This window comes from Jaculus jaculus, chromosome 5, assembly GCF_020740685.1.
Source record: "Jaculus jaculus isolate mJacJac1 chromosome 5, mJacJac1.mat.Y.cur, whole genome shotgun sequence".
Lineage (NCBI taxonomy): Eukaryota > Metazoa > Chordata > Mammalia > Rodentia > Dipodidae > Jaculus > Jaculus jaculus.
The window spans coordinates 166,005,647-166,018,275 of record NC_059106.1 but is presented as its reverse complement, the minus strand read 5'-3'; the positions used below and the strand labels follow the sequence as shown (position 1 = coordinate 166,018,275).

At 49.1% G+C, this 12,629-nt stretch overlaps 1 protein-coding gene across 2 annotated transcripts in view; it reads right to left on the bottom strand.

The window, feature by feature from the left end:
• Ubash3a (ubiquitin associated and SH3 domain containing A) overlaps positions 1-4,017 on the bottom strand; it is a 43,185-nt gene extending 39,168 nt beyond the window's left edge. For both annotated transcript variants that reach the window (XM_045151001.1, XM_045151002.1), the window contains exons 1-2: positions 3,902-4,017; positions 1,706-1,759 (exon numbers count right to left, since the gene is read on the bottom strand). In XM_045151001.1, coding sequence (XP_045006936.1) covers positions 1,706-1,759; positions 3,902-4,017 — 170 coding nt within the window. The remainder of the gene's footprint in view (positions 1-1,705; positions 1,760-3,901) is intronic.
• Positions 4,018-12,629: the final 8,612 nt, after the last annotated feature.

Genomic DNA, 12,629 nt, shown 5'->3' with positions numbered 1-12,629 from the left:
GCTGACTTGGAATTCACTATGTAGTCTCAGGGTGGCCTCGAACTCTCAGCGATCCTCCTACTTCTGCCTCCCTAGTGCTGGGATTAAAGGCATGTGCCACCACACCCGGCCTATTATGTTTTCTTTCAATTCAGAATGTCATTTAATTTTATTTAGTTTGTTTATATATATTAATTTATTTATGAAAGAGAGAGAGAGAGAGAGAGAGAGAGAGCATGCCAGGGCCTCTAGCCACTGCAAATGAACTCTAGATGCATGCGCCACTATGTGCATCTGGCTTACATGGGTACTGGGGAATCGAACCTGGGTCCTTAGGCTTCACAAGTGAGCACCTTAACTGCTAAGCCATCTCTCCAGCCCCATATCTATTTTGATTTTTGACACCAGAAATCTCTATGTAGACCAGGATGGCCTTGAGCTCATGATGATCCTGCTGCCTTAGTCTCTCCCCCAGTGCTGGGATTACAGGTGTGTACTACCATACTTGACTAAGAGAGTTATTTATTTATTTATTTATTTGACAGGCAGAGAGAGAGAGAGAGAGAGAAAGAGAGAGAATGGGTGAGCCAGGGCCTTTCAGCCACTGAGAACAAGTCCAGACACGCGCACCCCTGTGCACACACGCTGCAGTCTGGAGGCCAGCTTTTCCATCAGACATCCCATGCTCTGGGTATTTCCCCCATGTCCCATTTAGGCACTGCCTGTTCACCCTTGGTCTGTGATTTTTGAAGGAGAAAGGGGATCCCCCAGACCATGGAATCCCCCCCCCCACCAATACCCATCAGTAGTCTTTCCATCCTCCACTGGTGGGGGTGACTCTGCAGCCCACTGGTTTCTCTCTCTCTCATAGGCTTCAGGACAGAACCCAAGGCCCAGTGCATGCTGGGTAGCTGCTCACCACTGAGATGCCCCGAGCCCAGGACCTGAATTTCCACTGTGTGATTTTCCCTGTGGCTACTTCAGGCCACGGCTCAGAGGGGAACTCCCCACCTGAGCAGGAGGACATCGTCAAAGCATCCTCAGGCTGGTGGTTTCAGAGAACCACGAGCCCCTTCCCTTGAACCCGGGGTGGGCGGCATGGTGGTAGGTGGTTGGCAGAGCACACAGCAGAGGCCGGAGGAGCTGCGTGGAGCCGCAGCCCTCAACCTCACCCTCACCCTCACCCTCACCCTAACCTCTACCAAGCACCCAGCACCCCCAGGTGCATCATGGGATGCCTTGGGCAGGGGGATTCACAACAACCCTTAAATTTAAATTTTCTTCCTATTTGCAATAGCCTGAGAATACAGTGACCTTTCTTTTATATTTGAAATAAATGGCTCCTGCCCATTTATTCAACAAACCACATCATTTTTTTCCCCCTCTGACAGTCAAACTTAAATTCATTTCCTTTTTTCTTTCCTTCTTTCATTCTCTTTCTTTTCTCTCTCCCTCTCTCTCTCTGTCTTGCAAGGGATGGAATCTCACACGTTGAGGACCGACCTTCATCCTGAGCCCTCACCCTGACTTTCCAGGAAGGAATAGTTGTTCTAAGTTGTCTGCATTGTGAAGGGGGCTGTGCCTCCCCGGCCTCAGTGCAGGGCCGGTGGGCATGGAGGTCATTTTGCTTCGCTTTTGCAGCAGTCCCCATTCCACTGGGAGGGAGTGGAATCCTCTGAGCACAGGGTGAACGACCCAAGGCCCCACTCAGCTCCGTACCACTTACCACTGCACAGCCTCCTCGGTCGTCTTCCTCCCTGTGGCTGCCAGCGCCTTCAGTCTGCAGAATATGAGCACAGGGGTGGTCAGGGCTGGGGACTGGTCTTTGGAAATGGTCAGCAAAAGCCCAGCGGCCACTCACCCGGCAGCCTCATGGCGCTGTGTCCTTCCGGGACCACATCAGGCTACTGGATTTCCTAGGAGTCAACCCTTGAGACCAGGGCTCTATCCTCCATGCAGTGCCTTTTTTTTTTTGGTTTTTCAAGGTAGGGTCTCACTCTAGCCCAGGCTGGCCTGGAATTCACTATGGAGTCTCAGGGTGGCCTCGAACTCACGGCGATCCTCCTACCTCTGCCTTCCGAGCGCTGGGATTGAAGGCGTGCGCCACCACGCCCGGCTTCATACAGTGTCTTTTATGCCGTCCCATCTCCTCGCTCACCCTCGTCCCGTCGCTCAATATCCGCTTCTGAGCCATGAGACCTTCACCCACCCTGAAGTTCTTTTGTTGTACTCCTTCACCTCTCACCAAGGCCAACTTAACCCACTTGTAGGGGCTGGAGTCACTTGGGACGGGCCACACTCCTGGCTCAGATCCATGTTTCCCTGAGACAAACAGCCCCATCCCAACATCCCTTGGCCCAGGGTCTTCCTCCTCTAGGAAGAACCCACCATTCAGGGTGCTTTGTAGCCCTCTCCTGAGTGTCCCCTGAAAATGCTCACGGGGGCTCTTGCCACAACTCATGGAGCCCACACATCTCACTGAGACCCAGATGCAAATAGCTTGAGCTAAATTTGGCCGAACGGGGCCAAGTGGAGCAGAATTCAGCCCTCAGGGCTTGGCTCCCCCTCAGCTCCGTTCAGTGCTGTCCAGAGCTGCTGCTGATTGGGTGGACAGGGATGGGGAATGTGGCCTCCTGGCGAGGCCTTGGCAGACAGGCTGTGCCACACAGCTTGACTTTGAGGGGCTCTGGCCCAAATGAGAAATTAAGACACAGTTGTATGATCACGACAGATGTTTAATGTTTAAATTAGTATGGATTTTTGAGCCTGAGCCCAGTGTGTGGCTGGAGCAGTAAAACCCACACAGAGTGGGTTTTAGTGACTCTGGGAGCTGGCTCCCATCCTGGGGCGGCCCTTCTGGACCTCAGGGTCCAGCTCTGCAGCTTGATGGTGAGTCCCTGAGGGCAAGTGCCCTGTGTGAACTGCCTGATGGGGTCAGCACGTGGGGGCCTTCGGCAGGCCTGGCTCCCCATTCAATTGACCCCTGCTTGTCATGAGTGTCATGGGGACAGCAAAGTCCTGAATGGAGAGAAGAAAGGGGTCTAGCCTCAAAGCTATGTCCTTCAATGTGGTCACGGTTGAAGGAACATTTAGGGAACCCTAGGTTCCCTAAAACATACTTCTGATTTTCCCCTGGGAATAAGGACCCAAAGAGGACACATTGAGAAGTGGGCTCACTGTGGAAGCTATGACCAAGGTTATCATCACATCTTCCCTGTCAGAGAGGTTACCCCTGAGGACGAAGCTTCCCACGTGAGGATCTTTTCCTTGGAGGAGGAGGCTTACTCTGACTCCTTCTCTGGGATTTATTAATCCATCCCATTGCACTGCTGGACACTCCAGAGACCTGAGACAAACAGCTTCCCCAGTGTAGTTTGGAAACATCACTTAGACACTCATATTCAAATATTAAATGTCACGCACAAGAGGTTACAAGGGCCTTCATGCTCCTCTCAACCCCAGAAGTGGGCCACCAGGGTCCCACATGGCTTCTAACGTGCACCTGATTTGGGGCCTCCGTCAGCCAGCCAGCACGGCTGGGCTTTCAGAGCTCTAGATCACCCCAGAGAAAGACATCAGGAGGGCCAGAGAGGTGGCTTAGTGGTGGCTAAAGCGCTTGCCTGCAAAGCCAAAGGATCCAGGTTCGATGCCCCAGTACCCACGTAAGCCAGATGCACATGGTGGCACATGTGTCTGGAGTTCGTTTGCAGTAGCTATCTGTCTCTTTCTTTCCCTCTCTCAAATAAATAAAGTAAATAAGTACTTTTTTTTTTTTTAAAGACACTGTCTGGCACTGCAAGGCTGCCACTTCAACAGGAAATAACTACCACCACCCCAGGCAGATCTGCGACGGGTGCCCCAGAGGGGTCTTAGGCAGCCAGGGAAGGCAGGCCCCGGGACCTCTGCTGGCCTCAGTACTCACACGGTGTGCACTGGGAAGCCCATGGCCAGGAGGGGGTCCAGGAGTGAGGGGGTGCTGCTGCGGCCCTTGTGCTTGCTGGAGACCTTGGCGTAGAGCTGCGTCTCCCCCGTGGCCATCTCGTCCTGCTCCTTAGCGTAAGAGGCACCTGCTCGCTGCTCAGCGGTAGAAAAAGTGAGAGAGGAGAGGGAGGCAGGCTGAGGCTGTGAAGGAAAACCTCAAGCCTCCTCTGATCTTTCTGACACAAGCTAATATCCTGTTTGCGCAACGATTCGTCTTCAGAACCCTGTGCAGGATGGCAGCAGCGTTCACAAACCCTACCTGCTTCCAACTGGGGGTGGGGGGGGGTGGGGGGGATCTGTCCCCAAGTTCATCCAAGGCCTCGCATTGGTTTGGCCTATGTACCTGGGGAGTGCTTCAGAGCAGGGATACCTGAGGGTGGGGGTGAGGGGCAAGGTTGGAGCAGACATCTCCCCTGGGTCTCGCTAGTCACGTTGACCTCAGTCTCCACGGCAGCAAACAAGATGTTGAAATATACTCTAATCCTGTTTGCTCTAAAACCTTTTTTCGTTTGTTTATTTTTTAATAATTTATTTATTTGAGTGCAACAGACAGACAAAGAGAGAAAGAGGCAGAGAGAGAGAAAGAGAGAGAAAGAGAGAGAGAGAGAGAGAGAGAATGGGCACACCAGGGCCTCCAGCCACTGCAAACGAACTCCAGATGCATGTGCCACCTTGTGCATCTGGCTAACGTGGGTCCTGGGTAATCAAGCCTCGAACCAGTGTTCTTAGGCTTCACAGGCAAGCGCTTAACCGCTAAGCCATCTCTCCAGTCCTAAAACCTTTTTAAAAAAAAAATGCATTTACCCCAGGTGTGGCCTTTAATTCCAGCACTCTGGAGGAAGAGGTAGGAGGATCTCTGTGAGTTCAAGGCCACCCAGAGACTAATTATAGGTCAGCCTGGGCTAGAGTGAAACCCTACCTCAGAAAAACAAAACAAAAAACAAAAACAAAACAAAACGAAACATTTACTTGCTTTTTTTTTTTTTTTAAATTTGTTTGTTTGTCTTATTTGGATTCCACTCTGTAGTCTCAGGCTGGCCTCAAACACATAGCAATCCGCTTACCTTGGCCTCCCAAGCGCTGAGATTAAAGGTGTGTGCCACCATGCCTGGCTGACTTGCTTTCTAAGTAAAAAAATTTATTTTTTGTGTGTGTACATGTGTGCAGGTCTGTGTGGAGGCCAGAGGTCAAGGTGGCATTAGTGGCTACTACCCTTTAAGTGACAACATGGCCCCACTTCTCCCACAGCTGTGACAACCACAGATGTCTCCAGACACTGCCAAACGCCCCCGTAGAGAGGACATGTAAAATACTGTTGGCTTTAGATCATTGGTACTGGGAGAGTTAAGGGACCTAGTCACTGTATGGAAATTTCTCAAGCTGTAAACAAACCATTTATCCATTTTTGTGCTCATTGTACATATTTTTTCTTTCTTTTTAAGTTTTATTTATTTGAGAGAGAGGCAGAGAGAGAGAGAAAGAGAGTGAGTGAGCGAGAAAGAATGGGCATGCCAAGGCCTTCATTCAGCCATTGCAAACAAATTTCAGACACATGCACCATCTGGCACATCTGGCTTATGTGGGTCCTGGGGAATCAAATCTGGGTTCTTTGGCTTTGCAGACAAGGGCCTTAACTGATAAATTGTAGGGCACTGCCAGGCACAGGCTGGAGCCTTCAGGAGAGGGGCCTGAGCTGGCAGGCATGGCTAAGGATCCCCGGGCTACAGGAAGGCCACTCCTCTCCAAGCCCAGCACACCGGAACTTAGGCTCTGTCCATAGCCCTGTGACCTTTGGCCAGTTGCCTAGGAAACTCCTTATCAGCCAGTACCTTCACCCAGCCCATCCCCCCCAGACCCTAGATCACCTGACCCCCACCCCCATCCCCCGCCATTGCCTACATGCTGGAAAGAACGTCCCTAGGTATAGGCCAGCAACGTTTAAACCCACCAATCCCCCACCCTCAGATGCTTATCAACCCATTTCCCTGACAATAAACCGAGAGAGCTGTGCACACCAAAACTCCTCCCTGAAAGTCTTTTACTTTCGCTCGCTCACCCACCCCGGTTGCTGGGGAACCTTTGGGGGGACCTCAGCCAGCCCCTGGAGCAAGGACCCAGGAGCCCACACTAAGTCAGCTCTCCAGCCCTGTGTATCTGTTTTACAAAATTTATTTTTCAAGGAATTTATGTACTTGACTTAGGTTGTCAAATTTCTGAAATGGAGTCACAAGGCCTTCATTTTTGTTCAGTTTTACCTCAGGGTTTTGTGTACCTAAAGGCCTTGTAAAATTTACTAGATTGTCCTTAGGTTTTTGATAATTATTATTATTATTATTACTATTTTTTTTTTTGATTTTTCAAGATAGGGTCTCACTCTAGCTCAAGATGACCTGGAATTCACTCTGTAATCTCAGGGTGGCCTTGAACTCATGGTGATTCTCCTATCTCTGCCTCCCGAGTGCTGGGATGAAAGGCATGCACCACCATGCCTGGCAGTTTTTGATTATTTTTGGTGCCACTTTAAATTATAGCGTTTTTAAAAAAAATTTTATTAGCATTTTCCATGATTATAAAAAAAATCCCATGTTAATTCCCTCCCTCCCCCCCACTTTCCCCTTTGAAATGCCATTCTCCGTCATATTACCTCCCCATCTCAATCATTGTTCTTACATATATAAATTATAGCTTTTAAAAAATGTGTTCGTGTTATTACTCTTTGCTAATGATAAGTCATGATGCCACTGGCTTGATATTATTTTCACTTGAACTTATACCCAAAAGCTCTGCTGGACTTATTTATTGATTCTAATAATTTGTCTTCAGAAGATACTTCAGTGTGCAAAAATTATTTTATTTTTTTTTAAAATTATTTATTTATTTATTTGAGAGCAACAGACACAGAGAGAAAGACAGAGGGAGGGAGAGAGAGAGAGAATGGACGCGCCAGGGCTTCCAGCCTCTGCAAACGAACTCCAGACGCGTGTGCCCCCTTGTGCATCTGGCTAACGTGGGACCTGGGGAACCGAGCCTCGAACCGGGGTCCTTAGTCTTCACAGGCAAGCGCTTAACTGCTAAGCCATCTCTCCAGCCCAGCAAAAATTATTTTGTCATGATATTTTTTCTTGTAACTTTTCTTTTTACATTTCTTTCTCTTTCATCCTTTCTTTTCTGTATCTTTCCCTCTCAACCATTGTCCTTCCTTCTTTTCTCTTTGTGTATTTTTTTGAACACCTGCATTCGTTGCTGGGAATGGAACGCAGGGCCTTGGACATGCGAGGCACGTGTTCTACCAAGAAGCTAACCCCCAGCCTGGGATGTGGCACCAGTTATTTTTGTCAAACAAATTCACACCTCATCTTTCTGTGTATAATAAAGGTTCCTAAAAATCTGCTTTCTGGGCCAGTGAGATGGCTTAGCGGTTAAAAGCACTTGCTTGAGAGCCTCTGTGTGGACGCACTCAGACCACAGCAGAGGTGAGGGGAGGTTGGGGGGGCGGTTAATGGACAGTGGCTGCTGGTTGAGGGCAAGGACGTGTCTCAAGGAAATATGCAGATGAGTGATAAGAGAGACCCTCTCCTTTCTCCCCTGGCCTCCACAAGCATGCTCGTGGGACACTTGCATCTGCACACACACATGCATACACACACACACACGCATACACACACACACACATACACACACATACTCTATACACACACTCAGAACGAAAAAGAAGAAAAGTCTGATTTCACCATCTTCCATTACTCAGTACAATCCTGCAGCTCTTGTTCTGTACTCCGATCGAGATTTACTCATCCAGCATTTCTACAACCTGCGCCCTTTGATCACCATCTCCCCATTTCCTCTCCCCGCCGCACCCCTGCAACCACCGTGTGGCTCTGGGTGTGTTCTCTTTTCCTCTGTGTGGTCCACAGGACGGAGACCAGGCAGCCCTCTCTCTCTTTTTCTGCCTGGCTCGTGGCACCCACTCCAGAGTCCTCCAGCTTCATTCTCCCTTCTCTTTGGGGGATTCGAGACAAATTTCCAAACCAACTGAGGCATCTTGGATTTGAATGGTTGCCAATAGACAAAGCTTGCCATGCTGAAGCCAGCAGCATTCTTGCCTGGCTGAGAGTAAGGGACGGTGTAGTCTGAGCTGAATATGAGATGGGTCACCAAGTCACCACAGCCAGGCATTTAGCTTGCCTTGAATGACATGTTTCACTGTGGAAGTGATTATACGAACTTCCATGGTTACAGAGCGGGCTGTCATAATTCAATGCATCGACCAACTACTGTGGTGGGGTCATCTGGTAGGCAGGTTATTGCAAAGTGAGGGAATTTCTGTTATAGGTTTCAGATGCTATTGGATGACATTCTCACTCCCTTTCAGTATTATTTTATTTCATTTTAATTTATTTATGAGACAGAGAGAGAGAGAGAGAGAGAGAGAGAGAGAGAGAGGGAGGGAGGGAGAGAATGGACATGCCAGAGTCTCCTGCCACTACAATTGAACTCCAGATGCATGTGCCACCTTGTGCATCTGGCTTACATGGGATCTGGAGAGTAGAACCTGGGTCCTTAGGCTTTGCAGGCAAACGCCTTAACCACTAAGTCATCTTTCCAACTCTCACTCCCTCTTGTTGTTTGTTTTGAGGTAGGGTCTCACTCTAGTCCAGGCTGACCTGGAATTCCCAGTGTAATCCCTGGCTGGATTTGAACTCACAGTGACCCTCCTACCTCAGCCTCTCAAGTGCTGGGATTATAGGTGTGAGGCCCGACCATTCATTTTCAGCTTTCGAGTTTGTAGAAGTGAGCGGTCTGTGAAGAACACACTCCAAAGATTTTGCCTGACGGTTTCTGTTAGGTCAGATACAGAGGCGGGTGAGCATTGGCTATTAAGGAGGCTAAGATAGCTTCAGGTTCTTCTGGCTCTGCATCTTCAGCATTCAAACCCTCCACAGTCACAAACATCTAATTGGTCAGCCAGTCTGTGGGATCTTCAACAGAAATGTAGCTTTTTTGTGGGTGTGTGGGATGTGGTCAGGGGTCACTATTCACAGGAGAAAAATGTTAATGCGAGGTCTGAGAAATAGCTTCTATTCAAATATGTTTTTCTCTTCCAAATATCACTTTGCCTTGGTGGTACAGTGGTAAGAATAGCTGCCTTCCAAATAACACTTTGTGAGCAATATGTTTATGTCCTTAATGAACTAAAACATAAGTGGCTGGAGAGATTGCTTAGTGGTTAAGGTGCTTGCCTGTGAAGCCTAAGGACCCAGGTTTGATTCTTCAGTACCCATGTAAAGCCAGATGCACAAGATGGTGCATGTGTCTGGAGTTTGTAGCGGCTAGAGGTCCTGGTGCGCCCATTCATTCTTTCTCTCTCTCTCCCTCTTTCTCTCTAGCTAATACCCACCCCCCCCCAAAACATTTCTACTCATTTCTCTTAAAGAATAAAAAGCATGTTTCCAGGTGCATGCCTGTAATTCCAGCACTCAGGATTCTGAGGTGGGTTGATAGTGAGTTTGAAGCCAGCCTAGGCTACATAAGGAGATCCTGTATCAAAACAAAATCAACCAAACAACCAAACAAAGCAAGCACGCAAATGAACAAAAACAGAAAAGGGGAGGGATGGATGGAAGGAGGAAGGAGAGAAGAAGGGAGAAAAGGAAGAGAGAGAAAGAGAGAAAAAGGTCAGAAGGAAAGAGGAGAAATATTTATGTCAACCAGGGAATGCACTATCTAGTTTAGTCCTTTCCTCATAACTTGAAGAGCCATCTTCCAGGTCCGACAGGGAGGAGAAAGCATCTTGATGGGTGGTTTGTCTTCCCACTTGCTGAAGAGAATGTGCCTGGCTCGCGCTGTAGGCTGACAATGCTGGGGTCTCAGGGTAGGGCCCCCGGTTCTCCTGCCTCTGAGTATGGGTGTGGCATGGTGGCCCCACTTATGCCTGTATGCCTGTTTCTCTCATTCTTCAAGGTTCTATTAAGCTCAGTGGATGGCTTGTAAGTTTTCTTCCTTCCCTCCTTCCCTCCTTCCCTCCTTCCCTCCTTCCCTCCTTCCCTCCTTCCCTCCTTCCCTCCTTCCCTCCTTCCCTCCTTCCCTCCTTCCCTCCTTCCCTCCTTCCCTCCTTCCCTCCTTCCTTCCCTCCTTCCTTCCCTCCCTCCCTCCCTCCCTCCCTCCCTCCCTCCCTCCCTCCCTCCCTCCCTCCCTCCCTCCCTCCCTCCCTCCCTCCCTCCCTCCCTCCCTCCCTCCCTCCTTTCTTTCTTTCTTTCTTTCTTTCTTTCTTTCTTTCTTTCTTTCTTTCTTTCGAGGTAGGGTCTCACTCTAGCAGAAGTGGAACTGGAATTGACTCTGTAGCTCCAGGCTGACCTTGAACTCACCGCCATCCTCCAGTGCTGGGGTTAAAGGTCTGCACCACCATGCCCGGCATGAGTAAGTTTTCTAGGGAAGAGGTCCATCCACCTGCATGGCTCCTGGGAAACTGGTTTGACCTTTGACCTGCATCCTGGTGGCTTTTAGTAATCTGTGATCTATTCAGCGCTGTGCTACAGATGGGTCCTCCATCACACAGCTATTGTGGTGAGCCATGTGGGGCTTATGAGTGAGAGAACATTCTAGATTTCCCTCTAAGATACTTCAATTGGGAGTTCCACCTAACATGTGCAGGCCCAAGGGGGGGGGGGAAAGCATTACGAGGGGGGTTTCCATTGTGTGTGTGGGCAGACGTTTATCTAGGGTTTGAGAGAGGTAAGGAGGGACACATGCGTGAGGGCCTCATGAGGAACAGGGAGGTGGGAAAATGGCCTAATGTGACAATTATTGCCTAAAAATATTCTCTTTCTCTCTATGGATGGGGTCTTTTTTTAAAAAAAAAATTATTAGCATTTTCCATGATTATAAAAAAATATCCTGACCTGGAAAGATGGCTTAGCGGTTAAGGCATTCGCCTGCAAAGCCAAAGGATCCTGGTTCAGTTCCCCAGGCCCCACATAAGCCAGCTGCACAAGAGGGTATATGAGTCTGGAGTTCATTTGCAGTGGCTGGAGGCCCTGGTGCACCCATTGTCTCTCTGTCTCTCTCTCTCTCAAATAAATAAATAGAAATTAAAAATATTTTTAAAAATCCCATGGTAATTCCCTCCCCCCCCCAACTTTCCCCTTTGAAATTCCATTCTCCATCATACTACCTTCCCTGGATGGGGTCTTTTTATGTACTCCCAGGCCAGCCTGGAACTTGATGTGTAGCCCAGGCTGGCCTCCAACTCCTGATCCTCCTGCCTCAGCACATGCTACCCCGCCCAGCTTCTCAGCATGTTGCTTTGGTTATGTCCTCGTCAAACCCTGCCTCCTCCCCTTCACCTTCATCCCAACACAGCTGGGTGTCTCCACGTGTACCATCAGCCTAGTGCTTTTTATTATTATCATTACTTATTTAATTATTTTGGAAGGAGAGAGAGACAGAATATGGGGGCGCCAGGGCCTCTAGTCACTGCAAACGAACTCCAGATACACATGTCATTTTGTGCATCTGGCTTTACATGAGTACTGGGGAATCGAACCCAGATTGTTAGGCTTCTTTGCAGGCAAGCACTTTCACCACTGAGCCATTTCTCCAGCCCTCCATCAGTCCAGGTCTGACCGGTAGCCCTTGAGGCCTGTGCCCGCAGCAGTGTCCTTGTACCCAGCCCTCCGCATGATTAGCCCACACTGTTCCTGCTCATTCTCCAGGCTTCCATTACACAGAGAGCTGATGGGAATCCCTTCTGACATCCCAGACTCTATGACTGCGCATCAGCCTCACCTCCCAGAGTCTCCTCCTCCTCTTCTTTCCAGGCCTCTTGGGTGCTTCCTCTTCCCTGGCTTTGTGTTGACAGAAACTTGCTAGCAACAACTTTACCCCAAATTCACAGGATCCATGTCATGTGGTCTCGCCTTCTTAGAGGCTGTCCCTCCATCACCCTCACCTGCCCATCTGGAACACCTTACATGGCCCAAAGCCACACACACGAGAGCTTAGTGGGTCCCCTAATGTCTACTCCACATCTCCGCCTGGTTTATGGCAGACCCTGTAATCTGTTCTGAGTAGATGTGGGAAGGTCGGACTTCCCACCTGGCCCTGCGCCCCTGGCCCCAGGTTTTCAGAGATGCCTGTCCTTCCCCAGCAGCACAGGCCTGTTTTTTTTTTTTTTTTCTTTTATCAATTTTTATTAGCATCTTCCATGATTATAAAAAATATTCCATGGTAATATCCTCCCTCCCCCCACTTTCCCCTTTGAAACTCCATTCTCCATCATATCCCTTCCATATCTCAATCAGTCTCTCTTTTATTTTGATGTCATGATCTTTTCCTCCTCTTATGATGGTCTCGTGTAGGTAGTGTCAGGCATTGTGCGGTCATGGATATCCAGGACATTTTATGTCTGGAGGGATTTTTAAAAAAATATTAATTTATTTGCAAGGAGAGAGAGAGGGAGGGAGGGAGGGAGGGAGAGAGAGAGAGAGAGAGAGAGAGAGAGAGAGAGAGAGAGGAGAGAGACATAGAGAATGGGCACGCCAGGGCCTCCAACTGCTGCAAACAAACTCCAGAAGCATGTGCCACTTTGTGCATCTGGCTTTACGTGGGTCCTGGGGAACTGGACAAATCGCTGGGCTCTGAAAGCAAGTTCTTTAACTGCTTATCTTTCC